Source organism: Balaenoptera borealis, assembly GCF_965194805.1.
Source record: "Balaenoptera borealis genome assembly, chromosome: 20".
Classification (NCBI taxonomy): Eukaryota; Metazoa; Chordata; class Mammalia; order Artiodactyla; family Balaenopteridae; genus Balaenoptera; species Balaenoptera borealis.
In genome coordinates, this window is record NC_138879.1 from 15883627 (window position 1) to 15900918 (window position 17292).

A 17292-nucleotide genomic window follows, 5' to 3' on the forward strand; every position below is an offset into this window, starting at 1 on the left:
AAAGCCATGTGTATTAGTCCTCTATTGCTCTGCAACAAATTACCCCCAAACTTACAGAACTGTGAGGTAATAAATGGGTGCTGTTTTAAGCTGAGGGAGGAAGGAAGGAAGGGAGGAAGGGAGGGAGGGAGGGAGGGAGGGGAGGGAGGAAGGAATAGATCCACATAATACACAATGATCCCTATCTAATTATGTTATTATTTTTATCTCCTTTCCCTAAGACACCCACCATTCCATGGCCTTTCTTAATACAATCGCATGTGGGTTAATCCCAGAGATTAGAAATTTATTTGCTCAGAATCCACAGAGCAAATAAAGAGGAAACAGATTATTACTGGAGAAAATGAACCAGTAAGAGGGAAAGAAATTTTGATCAATGGTGACATCAGCTCTGAATGATGCCCCTAAAAATGGAGGAATAGGGCAATGGAGCTTTCTCTTGCTTTATACCATCCTTGGCAACGAACAGGTACTTGGTAGGGCAAAGAAGCCAAGAAAAGCAACAATTTTTAAGCCAAACTGCATTATAATTTGGCAAATAAAAAATGGGGGTCAAACATTTATAATAATCAAATTCTTGTTCTTCAAGGAAGAAGAAAGAAGCAAGCGGAAAGGAGCAGGCAGGTAGCCAAATCTTCTTGGAGAAAGTAACTGTGCTAACACTCTGAAGAAGTGAGAGAAGGCAAGCATGTAGGTTGCCCAAGTACCACCAGGGGGAAATGACTGGTAAGCATGCCTGTCCCCACACTAAGACTTTATTAACTTGAATATTACTTTAAGTGATGGCTGGAGTTTGGAGATTTTATTTTTAATTCTAATGGAATTTGATTCCATTATTACAATTATTTTCTTTTCTTCTTTGTCAACCTAAGATTGTGTTTTCCTTCCCATGGTACACTCAGACTTTGACAGAGCAGTCTCTCTCAGCCCCTTGAACCAAGCGGGACTGAGTACAAACACATACCTTCAGAAGTAACACAGAGTTAGAAATCATCATCCGTCTACCAAAATAATTTCTCAGACTTCATCTCGGCGCTCCAGGAAAACAAGGATCTGCATAAACTTAGCCTTAGTACTCACTGAAACAAAAGTGAAGCAGAGGCCAGCTCCCCTCTGGGCCAGCTGCTCTGTGTCGAGCCGAGGTTTTGCCAGCATCACTGACATCAGGGTTGGCAGGGCAGACTGCTCCTCTGACACCTCCTTTGCAGCGCTGCCATCTAAACCATAGAGGGGCTGTTCTACTCGCCGCTGGAAAACATTAAAGAAAACACACAAATTACATGAGAAAGAAAATCTGATACTGCCAAAACATGCAACAGATTAAAACACGGTTATCAGATATAAGAAGGATTTTTTTTAAAAAACAGCTCTGCAAACAAATAAGGAAAGCATAATAACATTATCACTGGATTATGACCTATCTAAAAACCTGAGTTAGTATCTTACTCAAATTCCATAAAATTACATTTTAATGGTTCTATATTTACATAACTCTGAATTTGCAGGATACTTTGTAGAGTTCAACAAACAACTTCATAATACCCTCAATTCTACAAAGGAAATGCTATTTCTCTCCTCTAGATTAATAAAGATTAAGGCATTTGTCCCCTACTCTACAGGTAGAACTCATTTCACTCTATTCTATTCTCACCCTACTATACCTATATGCAAAAATATAAAATAAATACAAACAAAAGAACAATATACCACAATTATGTACGGTTTATTCCAGGAACGTAAGGATAGTTCAGTATTCTCTCTACTGATGTAATTCATTACATTAATGTAGGGGGTGGGGGTGGGCAGAGAATCAAAATTCTTTCCTTTAGACACCAAACAAGATTGGCACATTGTTGGGCAATGCTTTAAAAAAACCCACAAAAACTAGAAGTATCCATGTTTAACACAACAAAGAGTATTTTTTCAGAAATAAACATAAATATAATTAATGGTGCTATGCTCGAGGCACTTTCATTAAAATTGGGAACTAGACAGGGGTTAATACACTAATATAATCATTCACCATTATCATAGAATTTTTAGCCAAAGTGATAAGGAAAACAATATGAGGTATGAATATTAGAAAATATTAAACATTAAAAAGTGTCACTTTTGGATGATATAACTATTCACAAAGGAAACCAAACAAATCAACTGAAAAACAACAAATAAGGGTTCAGTAAGATGGCCAAATATAAAATAAATACACAAAAATCAATAGCTTCCCCACATATCACAACTGATTATAATCTGAACAAGCAGTAATAGAAGAAAAAGCAGATTCAAAATATCTGTGAAATACTTAAAAGGAAACTTAAGAAATATGCAGATTACACATTAAAAAAACCCCCACAGCTTCACGGACAAATATAAAAGATGACCTAAATTAAACGGCAATACCATGCTCCTGAGTTAAAATTTTACACATGTCAAATTTCTCTAAAAGCCAATACTTAGGGCTTTTTGTGTATTTTTGCTTCTGTTTTTGTAAGAGAAGGTGTTGTGGTAGTAGAGAGATCATCTAGCTTCTCTCTTGCTCTTTTGCGGGATTGTTTTGTGGATTTTCACGAGTTAATTTTGAGATCCACTTGGAAAAATAATCAAAATTAGCCACATAATTTTTGATAAAGGGTATCAGGGAACCTGACCAGCTATTAAAACTTACTGCAAAGCAACATTAACCAAATGAGCATAACACTGGTACAGGAACAGACAGATTGATCAGTGGCACAGAAAATTCAGAAACGGACCCATATAAAATGGATGTATAATTTGTGATTATAGTGCATTTTTAATTAGTGGGAATTTATTACAAAGATGATAGGATATGTGTGTAGATATTAGAAAAAAGGAAAAGTAGATTGTTTCCTTATAGCATACATAAAATTTATAAGAAAATATAAACAAATGCTTTTATGACTTTCTAGTGGTGAAGGACTTTTTAAACATGACAGTAAAAATACAAACCATATAGAAACATCTAAGAATAAGACAAAACCAGTAAGTCATGAAGGAAAAACACTGATAAATTTGACTACTTCAAATTTTTTGACTTCTGAATGGTAAAAGTCAACATAAACAAAGTTAAAAAATAAATTACAAACAGGCAAAAAATATTTACAATATAAATGACAATGAGTTAACAATCTTAATCAATAACATGCTCCTACCCATCAGTAAGACAATACACTAATAAATAAATAGGCAAAGGAACTGAATAAGCATTAAAAGAGAAATCCAAAAGGCCATTAATCATATGGAAAGATGTTTAATATCACTGATGAAGAAATGAAAGTTAAAACAAGGTATTTTCTCACTGGCAAAGATTATAATGATAAAATTCAGTATTAGAAGGGTAGGCAGAAATTGGGGCTCTCAAACTGCTGATAGCCTGCTAGCAATTATGTGGTGACATTTATTTTATTTTAAATTGACACATAGTTGATTTACAATGTTGTGTTAGTTTCAGGTGTACAGCAAAATGATTCAGTTTTTTATATATATATATATAACTGAATATATATATATATATATATATATATATATATTCTTTCTCAGATTCCCTTTTAGGTTATTACGAAATATTGAGTACAGTTCCCTGTCCTATACAGTAGGTCCTTGTTGGTTATCTATTTTATATACAGTAGTGTGTTGTATGTTAATCCCAAACCCCTAATTTATCCACCCACCCTTTCCCCTTTTGTAACCATAAGTTTGTTTTCTATGTCTGTGGGTCTATTTCTGTTTTGTAAATAAGTTCATTTGTAACATTTTTTTTTTAGATTCCACATATAAGCGATATCATATGATATTTGTCTTTCTCCGTCTGGCTTACTTCACTTAGTATGATAAACTCTAGGTCCATCCATGTTGCTGCAAATGGCAATATTTCATTCTTTTTATGGCTGAGTAATATTCCATTGTGTGTGTGTGTGTGTGTGTGTGTGTGTGTGACTGTATACACACACACACATCTTCTTTATCATTCATGTGATGACATTTTAAAGTGAGCACATTCTTTGATTTGGCAGCTATACATTGGAAATATATCCAAAGGAAAAAAATGCGTAAGTACAGATGTATATACAAGGACATTCATTACAGCATTACTTACAGAACACAAAATGTTTAAGGCTATTGATTAAATAAATACAATGAAAATGAGGAAATCTACTACATGAACACACATGTATACACATATATGCCCTCTAAACTCTTTAATAATAGTTCTTGTGGAAAGGACTTTATATTTTACCACTTCTCAACGGTTGGACTTTCATAATCAGCATGTATCCCTTTATCAGGGAAAACTAACTTTCATTTTAGAAAATAAAAGTAAAATAGACTAATCAAAATGATCCTGACAAAAAATTTATTTTTTAAAAAATCTATGAGTAGAATCTACCACCTTAAAAATAACACTCCTGCCCTAACCAATGAAACGGTTTAAATTCAGGCTCCAGAATACCTGTAATACTCATTCACAATATTCTCACTACTTGGGAGACTGTATCATTGAAGCTGCAATATTAAAACAAACCATTCTGTTATATACATTCAATAAATATTTGCCAAGGGCTGAAAGATCTTTAAGTATCTCTGGAAATATCGCAGGCTGGGATGTTTGTACCAACCTCCCCTTAGAAAACAACTGTAAAGACAAGACAAAATATTAAAAAAAGATATTAAAAGCAATGAAAAGTTGATAAAATAGCAGGGGTCTGTCATGGCAAAACCTAAGGGAAACAAAGTCACATTTGCCCTAAGAGTACCTGCAGATCTTGAATTTCCATTTCCAGGGCACCATGTTGCCAACTGGAGAGTCACAGGCCAAAGCCCACCCATAGTAGGGGGTTCATTATGAAACCCTTCCCACTTTAAGCTACACTTCCAAAGGGTTATTACAGCCTCAGGGAAAATGTAAGCCAGAAGAAATATTTCCCCTGCCCTCAGGGAGCTGCAATGAAGTTGCCTTGGCCATGCAGCAGGTGGAGGCTCCCCTGAGAAATGTTAACATAATCCGAATCAATAATGCCTGGGTGGTTGAAAGAAAGAAACAAAATAAGCAAACCAAACAGACAAAATGCAAGCCATGAATTCAGTAGTTTGTAGAGATGGGTAGAATCTCTAGGCACTTGAAAGAAGCAAATAAAAATTCTCCCTGGAGGAACATATCTTATTCTTGATCTCAAAGAAATTTCACAAATAATTTTTCAAGAACAATGAGCAGCACAAAGACAAAAAACCAAAAGCATAAAAGAAATAAAGCCCTGAGTAACAACTAGGAAAAAGAAGAGACAGCAGAAACAGATTCAAAAAAACTTCAAATACAAGAATTAACAGACAGGTTATAAAACAACTATGTCTACTAGATTAAAAAAATAAAAGACAAGTTTGAATATATCTGCAGGGAACATAAAATAACAAAAACTAAGAATTCAATGGGGCAAATTAGATACACCAAAACAGAGAATTTGGGAACTGAAAGGCAAGAACTATCCAGAATGGAGCATATAGAGACCAAAAGAAAATAGAAAAAAGAAGTTAAGGGGCATGGTGATAAAGTGAGACAGTCTAACATACGGTTAATTGAAATTTTATAGGTGGAGGAAAAAGAAACAGGGCCAAGATAATATCTGAAGACAATGGCAAATAATTATTCAGAAATGGTACAAGACACCAACCCACAAATACCAGAAGCCCAACGAATTAAAAAAATAAATAAAAGGATGCATCACAGTAAAACTGCAGAACACCACATATAAAAATGTTAAAAGCAGCTGGGGATGGGGGGAAGCAGAGCAGATACTTTCAAAGAAATAACAAGTAAATGAAAAGTGTTTTCTCAGTAGTAACAATGGGAACTAGAAGATAGTAATGATATACTCAATTGTGTGAAAAGATAAAAAATGCCAATCTAGAAATATACAAGCATAAACATCTTTCAAGAATAAGGGCAAAAGAAAGTTATCTCAGCAAACAAAAACCTAGAGAGTTAACCCCCAGCAGATAAACACTGTACTAAAAGAATACTAAAGGACCACTGAAGGCAGAAGGAAGTGACCCTAGAGTGGAAGGTATAATATGTAAAACAGGAAGAAGTACAAAGAAAGAGGTAAGTATATAGATAAATCTAAATGAATACTGACAGTATAATAATGATGTTTTATGAGACTAAAAAAAATGGCAAAATATAAACCTACACCACCACCACCAAAGCAGTAGCACATAAATGGAATCAAGGTTATCATATATTTGTGAGGAGGGCAAAGATACTATTAACATCAAACTTTGGCATATTAAAGATACCTGTGGTAACTTCTAAGAGAAACACCACATAGGACCTACATACTAGTGGAGGAGAAAAATATGAAATAATTTTTTTTAATCCAAATGAAAACAAGGAATGAAAGAAAAAGTAACATAGAACAGGCAAGATAAACAGAAAATACATTAGAAGCTGGTATATTTAAAACCAATATAATGATAAGTTTATTAAATGTAAATAGGATAAATACTGAAGTTTAAAAAAGATTTTTTTTTTTTTGGCCGTGCCGTGCAGCTTGCAGGATCTTAGTTCCCCAACCAGCAATCGAACCCGGGCCCCAGCAGTAAAAGTGCCAAGTCCTAACCACTGGACCGCCAGGGAATTCCCTAAAAAAGATTTTAGACTGAATAAAGAAAAAAATTTCAACTATATGATATTTGTCAGATACACTGAAAACAAAATAATGAAAAGTTGATAGTATAAAAATGGAAGTATTTACACCATACAGTGGTTTGGATATACTAAATATCAGATATACTGCATTTAGAGCAAAAAGTATCAGAAAAAATGAAGAGAATCACTTAGTAATACATAAAGCAAAAATATATATACAGGAAGAAACAAACTACTCCCACAATCAAGAGAGTCATAAATATACCTCTCTTAGTAACTGACAGAACAAACAGCCAAAAGTCAGAATACAGAAGATCTAAACACTGTGATTAAATGCCATGTTTAACAAAATTATCGTAATGACAAAACTAAACTATTTTGTTTAGGGATGCATATGTGGTCACACTATAAGGAAAAGCAAATGATAATCACAAAAATTAGAACAGTGGTTGTTTCTAGGGTATTGGGAGGGGGTTGTGATCAAGGAAGGTTTCCAGGGTGCTGGAAATATTTTACTTTCTGACCTAAGTGATGATTACATGGAGTTAACCTCATAATGATTTCCTGGAAACATTTTTTGTGAAGGGTCAGACAGAAATACGTTAGGCTTTTCAGGCAACATATCATCTCTGTGGCATATATTCTTCTTTGTCTATACAACTCAAAAAATCTAAAAATCATTCTTAGCTTGCTACTGTGGGCTGTAGTTTACCAACTCCTGCATTAGAAGGCTCACGGTTTATGTACTTTCTTGTATTCAACAAAAAATATAAAAGAATCACTTAGGGGGAAAAATGCTAAAGTAATTCTTTATCCATTCTTCCCTTTTGACAAATAGTCTTGAGCCCCCACTGTGTACCCAACACTGTTTTGGGTGTTAGAGACTAAAAATTGAACAAGATATCTATTCCATGTGAACGGGGGTGGGGGGTGGGGGGGATAGTTAAAATGATTACATGTTTATGTAATAAACACTGTAAGAGATGGAAACAGCAGTAAATAAAACAAAATCCCTGCTCTCTTAGGACTAACATTCTGGTGGGAGAAGCTGGGCAATAGATTAATTGTATAGTTAAAAATTAAGATATTTAAATTATTAAATAAAAATATTAAAATTATACCACACAACGACAATGAATGATCTACAACAACACACAGTATAGATGAATCTCACAAAAGTAATGTTGAACGAAAGAAGCCAGACACAAGAGTATATACTGTATGATTCCTTTTATACAAAGTACAAAAACAAAAAAACCCACCTGTACTGTGAGAAGTCAGGATAGTGGCTATCCCCAGCGGCAGGGAGGGGGCTAACGACTGGAAGGGAGCATAAGGGGGTTTCTGGAGGGCCTGGTATTTTGTTTCTTGTACTGGTACACAGTTTGTGAAACTTCATTAAGCTGTAGACTTACATGTATACACTTCTATATGTATAAATATGAATCAATGAAAAAATTTACATATATATCAAAATTTAAATACATATGTCAGGTAGTAATAACTAAGAATTAAAGCAGGATTAGGGACAGAGTTACAAGATGAGAGGGACTGATATTTAAAGAAGTTGGCCAGGAGAGACCTCTCTGATAAGGTCATTTTTGAGCAACAGCCTGATGAAGAGATTGCTAATCATGCTATTCCTGAAAGAGGGAATAGCAGGTACAAAGGCCGTGAAGCAAAAGAGTGCTTCACAGTGTTCAAGGAACTTCAAGGAGGCCAGCATGGCCGGAGTGGTATGAGGGTGAGGGGGGAGCAGATGGAGTCAGGCGGATGGGGGGAGCAAAGATCATGTAGGAGCTTCTAGGCCATGTAAGCCCAGAACAGTCTGGACTAGTCCCTGGACAGTTTTGAGCAGGATCTGTCTTAATTTTTTCACGAATCATTCTGGCTACTATACTGAAAATAGGTGAGACACAGGCAGAAACAGGGAGACCACTTTGGAGATTTAATGCAGAGAACCAAAAGAATAGAAAAGAGGTTGGGATTTGGGTATTTTTTAAAAGAAAACAGGATTTATTGACAGGTTAGATACGGGGCATGAAGTTATGATCTGAAAAACTGGACAGAGTAAACTGTCATTTACCAGGACAGGGCAGACTGCAAGAAGAGCAGTTTGTTGTTGTTGTTTTGCTAGTGAGCAAGAGTTCCTCTGTGGACGTTTTTAAGCTGTCCATTTAGTTATGTAAGTGGAAATGTCAAGTAGAGTTGTATACGTAATTTTCAGGGAAACCAGTGCCCAAGTAAAGGGCTGGCAAGTTCTTTCATCCTAAAAGGCAGATATGGATAATGATACAAGTAACTTGGTAGATCTGGCATAGGTGCATGTGAAAGTTCTCTTCTGATTGCTTCTGCTTTCTCAGGAAAATAAAAAAGTAAAGCCATCAGTTGAAATAGTAGAGGAGGAGGAAGCGTTGCTGGAGGCTTGCAGGAAATGACAAAAATATGAAATATTCATCTAGGAAAGGGAACTAACTATGGAAATATAATAGGACTGGCAGCAACTAGGGGGTTCAGGAGGTTGGTGGTCATGAACTTAAAGTGAGATCAGTCAGCATGGGTATATGTGTTTTGCTCTAACCATGCTGAGCTGCTTAGACAAGGAAAAGGTGGAAAATTAGATAACCAGGGTTGAGTTTTTTCAGGCAAGTATGATGGAGAGAGAGTGGGGAAAGGGAGCTGAAGGGTATACACAAATCAGTAATTATAACAATGAAACACAGAATCTAAGTTAGAAGGATAAAGAGCTTCTCAGTGCAATGGAAAAAGGAAATTAAGGCTTGGTTCCTATTTTAACACCCAAGATATACTTAGATTTGCATAATAATGATGAGGGCCCACCACCATTCATAGAGGTGGCAGAAATGTCTACAGATCATTGAATCATCTCTTTTGTTTTCAGGTAAGACCTGACTTAAATGGACACATGATAGATGGGTGGTCACACTACTAAAAACCAAATGAAAAAAAAAATCTTTTTCAGGAAGAAAAGAGTAATAAGACAACAAAATTCTACAAATCATATTCGTCCCAAATAGATAATTCTGCAATCTCATTTAACATTTTAAAACTTTAACCGGTTTAAAACTTAATAAAAATATAGATATAGGCCTCCTCGAAAGTTATCTAACAAACCTCAACCTAACCAAACAGATCTACACATCAAACATTTCTAACATTTTTAAATATGACAAGGATGACAAAATAATAGCAAAAATTTCAAGTTGAATACATTTTCCTAAGTGCTTTAATAATTATAATCACCCTAATGAATGCATGTTTTCATGAGAGAGAAGAGGGGAAGGATATTTTAAAATACTTTAACAATACAGAAGACTAAATCATTTAGGAAAAAAGTAGTATTAATCAACTCTGCTAAGGCAGAGAAAAGCAACTTTCCTAAACAGAGACCTAGGATGAAAACTCCTGATCTCCCTTTTCCCTTGGATCCCACAGCAATACCTGAGGCATCAGTAGACATAATACACTCTTAAGTACAGAGTTCTTACTGGTATCAACAAATTATCCAAAGGCACTTGAGCAAATTAACACAAAACCCTACATTAGCTAGCTCAGGGATTCTCAACCTTGGCACTAGTGTCATTTTGGACTGGATCGTTCTTTGTTGTGGCGCCTGCCCTGTGCACTGTAGGATGTTTAAGAGCATCCCTGGCCTCCGCCCAGTAAACGCCTATGGCATCCTTCCACTCACCCTCTATTTCTGACCAATAATTACTCCAACACTGCCAAATGTCCCCTGAGGGGACAAACTACCTCCGGTTGAGAACCACTAACTTGGCTATAATGTTTTTAAGAGTTTCAGATCTCACTTATAGGCAGAAAACAAACCTATCCCAAATTTGTGTAGCTTTAGCTTCTCTACTACATCACCGAGTAAGCCTTAAAAATAATTCAAATGCCAGGAGCCGACCAAATTTTTTTTTTAAGGAATTTAGTTATAGGAACATTTAAGTCTGGCAAGGATAAAAATCTAATGTTTGGATTGGAAATCACTTCCTTGACAGAACAATGAGCTGCAGGCCTAGAAGTAATTTATTATACTGGGAGAAAAGGGTCGGCTCTTATAAAATGTAAATTTACAGATACAGATTTGAATCTAAGTTAAGTGATTCATAGGTAATGCTATGAACGTTTCTCCTTAATGCCTCATTCCCCTTGGGTAATTAATGGAAGAGAAACTTTGCTCGAGTGTTCCTGGGCTTCTTGTCTCCTACAACAGGTGTCAAATTTCTCCAGGTGAATGCTTACCGGTAAGGGATTGGATAAGGAATGTTGCGGTGAGGATCGTGCAACTGGTGGAACACTTCTGCCAGGGCTGGTTCCTGGCCCGCTTCCCCCAGCAAACTGGCCAACAGGGAAAAATGGATATGAATAATTCACAACAGTACTAGGCTTCAGATAAGGAGAGTAAAAGATTAATACACAAACAGGTCTTAATTATATACGGCCCCTTTAAGTCAATACATCTTATTCTAGAGAGAAAATGCCATATAAGTCAAATTCTGCTATCTTTTCAACGAGATTTTAAGGAGGAGCTCCAGCAGAAATGTACCAAGATATAAAGAAAACATGGCTAGAAAGCTGAAGGTACACATGGTTTTGAAAGGACATAAGAGAAGAATGTTTTCCCTTCTTGTCTCAAAATACATGAAGCAGGAATATAGTGGTACAGTGGATGTTAGTGTCTTCTTCAGTAACCACTAAGGATGGGTCGGTGAGCTTACTACAGGTTCCAATGGACTAAAGGGAAGAGGACAAAACAAGAGTCCAAGTCATTTCACTTCAAGCTTTGTAAGACACGAAACCTAGTCTGGCCAAGAGAAAAATCACCTCATTTGTGAATTTTTATATCATCACAGAAAAGACACATCATAAACAAATTTAAATTTAGGAAGTCAGCAGCCGTTTCCTCTTATAGAGATGAGGCAGCATAGGGTTGATGAAGATGGGGAGGAAGGGGAGGAGAGCACAGTAAAGGCAATATATTCCTCTCTAAAGCCTTAAATGAACAAAGGGATTTAGGTTTTTTAAAAACTCACTATAGATTTCTTTTTCCAAAAATTTAACTTACCTCAAAGTAATCACTAATTTTATGTCCCCTAGGAGTGCCTTTCCCTGAAAATAAAACCAAAGTAAGTATAGTTTTTCCAGTAACACAAGTAAACCATCATTCACTAAAGTGTACTATGTATTCAATAACTGCCTATATTGTTATCAATTCAAATGTCAAGCTTACTTTTAACAAATGAGCCAAAATACCTGTATCATAAGAACAGAAGACAGTTTCCTCCACAAAATAGAAGACAGTTTCCTCCACAAAATTAAAAGACTGAAATAAGCAGTGAAAGAAAGACTTTTTCACAGCTCGCTTTCCTTTAAGATTCACTAATCTTTCTTTTACAAGTACACTAACAAAACTCATGCCACAACTGTGCATCAAAATAAAACTAAACTATAAACTACACCCCCAACTAAGAGGATAAAAAATTCAAAACAAATTCATCAGAACAAAAGGGTTTATTCTATTTCACAAAAAACTTTATGTGACCTTGTCACTTTGGGAAAATTTTCTCCCAAAAAAGTAAAAAATGATTTGCAGATTAAAAGAATATGGAAAAAAAAAAAAAAAAGACTAGGGTGTCCATTTCTTGGAAGCCCTGCCATTCATTTATTTTTTCTTTAATTATTTACAGAAATTTGGCATTATTACCATCATATTTACAGATTTATTCCACTGGGCACCAATGTACAACTAAATAATTGACATGGAAGAAGGGTAGGTAAAAGGACAGCCATGTGACTGAAACCATTTCTGCTTGCCTATTTATTAACAAATCACTGATCTAGTGCAAGACATAGTTAAAACTCCAATGTAACCTCTTTTCTGTACAATAAATGCTTAGTCTGAAGACATACCCATGGTGAGAAGATCGTTAACTTACAACAGGGAAAAACCAGAGTCCCCAAAGAACTAACACTGTTTCCTCAAGTGTGTATCAAATGGCAAGTCTATAATAAACAGCCTGATATTCCCTTAAGGAATACAAATCTCCATTGTTAGGAATCCCTGTGCACAAACTAATTACTTAGTGTGAGCTGGAAATTTTCTATCTAAGTACATAAGAATCTAGTATTTTTACTGGTGTGAAATTATTACTACCTTGGCTAGTTTCATATGGTTCAGCTTTTCTTTTCCGGTTTCGCTGGTCATTCTGTTTTTTCTCAGGAGTCTGTTAAATACCATATACATCACAATTAGCATTTTGTTAAATTTTTCACATTATGAAAATTAGAGAGTATGTACAAAATATCAAATTTATAAGGAGATTTAACTGGCTCAGACAAGTCCTAAATGAGTGTCCTACTCTTAGGGCAGGGTCATGGAAAGAGTACAGGATCTGGAACCAAGCCACCTATACAATTTTTGGCAAACTGCTCAAAATATCAGAGCTTCAATTTACTTATCTGTAAATCAGGGTTGCTGCAAAGATTAAATGAGCTATTTTACAAAGCACAAATGTAGTACAAGCATCTAGCATATAGTAGGCTCTCAGACAGCAGCTGTTACAATATTTCTACTTTTTTTTTTTTTTTTTGGCCATGTCACTTGGCTTGCGGGATCTTATTTCCCCAACCAGGGATTGAACCCAGGCCTGGCACTGAAAGCGCCGTGTCTTAACCACTGGACCACCAGGGAATTCCCACAATATTTCTACTTTAAAAGAGCTTAAATCTAATCCTTTTTTCCAAAAAGGAAAGATATACATAATCAACTGACTAATTTATTGAAAGTTTTATCTAAGTGCAAAGTAAGCGGTTACCTATCTATGCAGCTAGGTTGTGTGCCTTTAAAAAAAAAAAAACTGCAAATTTTCTTACTAAAGTCTGTCGGGCCACACTAACCCACTCTGTTGAAGTACTGAAAAGTGCTAAAATTCAAGGGCACCTAGGCTAATTCAGCTACAACTGCAAATCTCTACCCTTTATTGATAATTATGATTATCATAATAAAAACCCATCAAGGCCACATCACAACTGTACAACGAGCAAACAACTCAAAGGGGAGTCATTCACACAGACCCTAACAGGACCCCAGAGTTTGCAGTGCTATGGTTTAACCCAGACCAAAAGTGTGGCAATATGAGAAGTCTTGCAGTGGATGTGGCTTCTTACCTCTACTTCTTTATCACTCAAGGACCCCACGCTGCACAAGCTCTGGTTGGAAGACTCACTATTGAGTGGCCCCTGAAAAGAAAAAAAAAAAAGGAATCAAAAGAAACTTATTTAAGGATGACAGCAAAAATGAGGGAGAAGCCATTTGATTTTGATATCTAAGTCAGGTCAAAGAAGCCAAGAGTTAACTGCAACACCTCTGAGCCAACTTGAAAAGAACTCAATCAACCATATAGTACAGGGCCCTCATGTTAAAATTCTCTAGCTAATACTATTTTCATTTCCTTTATAAACTCTGAACTCGTGCAAATTTTCCCTTCTAGAGTACTTCCACATGTAGCAAGTTCATTCTTTAAGGAAAATAAGCAGGGGAAAATCAATTCTCTTGGCCTCTTGTATCACACAGGCAATATCTGAAAGTTGAGGTGTTAAGGGGTATGTCAAGGGTTCCTCATGAGGAGGTGGTCAGAGACCATAATGAAGGAAACGCTTTTCCGAATCATGCTTTAAAAGACGCATGACTGCTAAGCTCAAAAAACAGTTACAAGAGATTGACTTCTAGCCTAATGGCGTGAGGATCTCTGCTAGCTCACTCCTCAGGGAAACTGATGCAAATTATTTTTAAAAACCACCATTCAAAGCCTCTGACAATGGTCCCTAAGGTCAAACAGCAAATGAAGAAACAACCATTCAATAAAATCTATGAAAATTCAGCCTGAAAGGTGAAAAGTCTGTGGTATTAAAACCAAGACCACTCTCCCCACCCCACCCCCACCCCCAACCCCGCCCCCGACCCCCCATCTCAGCAAGGCTCCAGACTGCTGCAGCCAAGAGCACAAGGTCCCCTCTTCCCCCAGCTCTCACTCCAAGGGCTTTCTTCCTGGGAGGAGCAGGACTTCGGGCTTCTCAACCCGTCCCCAGCCCCCATTACTGAGGCTAAGTCCCAGGCAAGTACATCAAAGACAGGAGGCTCCCTTCTGCCCAACATCGACTTGTGGAACAGAGGCTCTGCCTTAGGCATGGTAAACTGAGAATACTGGGATCCCAACAGCCCTCTCGCTCAGCTCATGAGACAGTGGTTCAACACCAGGAGAGACAAGCTGCTGTGGTGCCCCATCTCCACATTCTACCTCCTGGCACTCAGTTCCTACAGCCTGAATGTCACTCACAGAAAAGTATTACTCACTGTCCCCACTCCCAGCCCCAGAACCCTGCCTTAGATATTTTGCCAGGGAAGAAAAGCTGGAACATGTAGTACCAAATCTTTTCCCAAAGGACCTGACTTCATTCCCAACAGAGTGTGGACAAGTTTAAATCTAAGGGAGGTTTTGGTAAAAGGCAAGCAGAAAGAGATTCGTGTAATGAAGATACAGTCTAGACTGTAGGTCAGCTAGTTTGCAGGAGAGAATCAAGGAATAAGACACCAGGGAGGAGACCTCCTGGGGTCAGAACAAATAGCAAACATTGACCTCAGAAACTTTTCCTTCCAAGGAGCCCCAAATTGATTGGATTAGTTTGCAGAGGAATGTATGCCTCAGGGCACTGTTGAAAACAAGAGAGCAATCTGGACAATTAGTGTAGTTTAACAGCTGGGTTGGTCAGGAAAAGAGAGTCCTACTGAGTACCAGTCACCACAGGGTACCTGCAGGCTTACCTAAAGCCATGCCTCCCTGAGGAATACCATCAGAGGCTTAGCTCTGGGGGGATGGGTGGTAAAACAGACTTCACTAAAATAATCCAGCCAGTCACTAAACAAATAAACAAGCAAATAACAATAACAAGGCCCCAAAGAACAGGATGAGAAATCAGTACCCAGAGATGCTACAATGTATCATCTAAAATGGCCAATTTCCAACAAAAAATCATGAGGCATGCAAAGAAACAAACAAGTATGACCCATATACCAGGAAAAGAAAAAAAAAAAAGCAGGCAAAAGAAACTGCCGGTGAGAATGACCAGACGCTGGATTTAATAGAAAAATATTTCAAAATAGCCATCCTAAATATGTTCACGGAACCAAAGGAAACAGTAACTAAAGAAGTAGAGGGTGCTTCCCTGGTGGGGCAGTGGTTGAGAATCTGCCTGCCAATGCAGGGGACACGGGTTCGAGCCCTGGTCTGGGAGGATCCCACATGCCACGGAGCAACTAGGTCCGTGAGCCACAATTACTGAGCCTGCGCGTCTGGAGCCTGTGCTCCACAACAAGAGAGGCCACGATAGTGAGAGGCCCGCGTACCGCGATGAAAAGTGGCCCCCACTTGCCGCAACTAAAGAAAGCCCACGCAACAACGAAGATGCAATGCAGCCAAAAAGTTCCCTTAAAAAAAAAAATAGGGGTAAATCTTCATGACTTCAAACTGGGCAAAGAATTATTAGGTATGACACTAAAAGTGCCAACAACAAAAGTAAAAAAAAAGATAAACTGGACTTTTTCAAAATTAAAAACGTTTATGGTTGAAAAGACACTATCAACAAAGACAACCCACAAAAGAAGATATTTGCAAATCACATATCTGATAAGGTACTTGTATGCTGTATAAAGAACTCTTACAATTCAGAAATAAACACAGATAACCCAATTTAAAATGGGCAAAAGGTCTAAACAGACATTTCTCCAAAGATGAGATACAAATGGCCAATAAGCACATGCATAGAAGCTCAACATCATTAGCCAAAGCGGAAACACAAATCAAAACCAAAATGGGGTACCACTTCACACCTACTAGGATGGCTAGATTCAAAAAGACAACAAGAAGTGCTGGCAAGAATGTGGAGAAACTGGAACCCTCACACCTCACACACTGCTGGTAGGAATGTAAAATAGTGCAGGTGCTTTCAAAAACTGTCGGGCAGTTCCTCAAACAATTAAACACAGAGTTACATATGACCCGGAATGCTATTCCTAGGTCCACACTGAAAAGAAATAAAAACATGTACACACACAAACCTGGACACAAATCTTTACAGCAGCATTACTCACAAAAGCCAAAAGGTGGAAACAATCCAGATATCCATCAACTAATAAATGGATACACAAAATATGGTATATTCATACAATGGACTATTACTTGACCATAGAAAGGAATCAAGCAGTGATACATACTACAATATAAACAAACCTTGAAAACATTTTGCTGAGTAAAAGAAGCCAGTCACAACAGACCACATATCAAATGACTCCACTCATGTGAAAATCCAGAATAGGGAAATCTAAGACAAACAGAAAGTAAACAGTAGTTGCTTAGGGGAGGAGTTGGAGAACATGGGGGTGATAGCTAAAGGGTATGGGGTTTCTTTTTGAGGTGATAAAAATATTCTAAAACTGTGTTGATGGTTGTACATATCTGTGAATATACTAAAAACCAATGAATTGTGTAATTTAAATGGGTGAATTGTATGGTATATGAATTACATCTCAATAAGGCTGTTAAAAAAAC

General features: G+C 37.0%; 1 protein-coding gene across 9 annotated transcripts in view; it reads right to left on the reverse strand.

Moving 5' to 3' along the window:
* Positions 1-17292, reverse strand: part of TLK2 (tousled like kinase 2) — a 104972-nt gene that overhangs the window by 58282 nt on the left and 29398 nt on the right. For 6 of the 9 annotated variants that reach the window (XM_082373823.1, XM_082373822.1, XM_082373817.1 and 3 more), the window contains 5 exons: positions 13856-13927; positions 12843-12912; positions 11754-11797; positions 10931-11026; positions 1081-1248 (listed from right to left, as the gene is read on the reverse strand). In XM_082373823.1, coding sequence (XP_082229949.1) covers positions 1081-1248; positions 10931-11026; positions 11754-11797; positions 12843-12912; positions 13856-13927 — 450 coding nt within the window. The remainder of the gene's footprint in view (positions 1-1080; positions 1249-10930; positions 11027-11753; positions 11798-12842; positions 12913-13855; positions 13928-17292) is intronic. The other 3 variants (XM_082373821.1, XM_082373824.1, XM_082373820.1) reach the window with 1 other exon arrangement.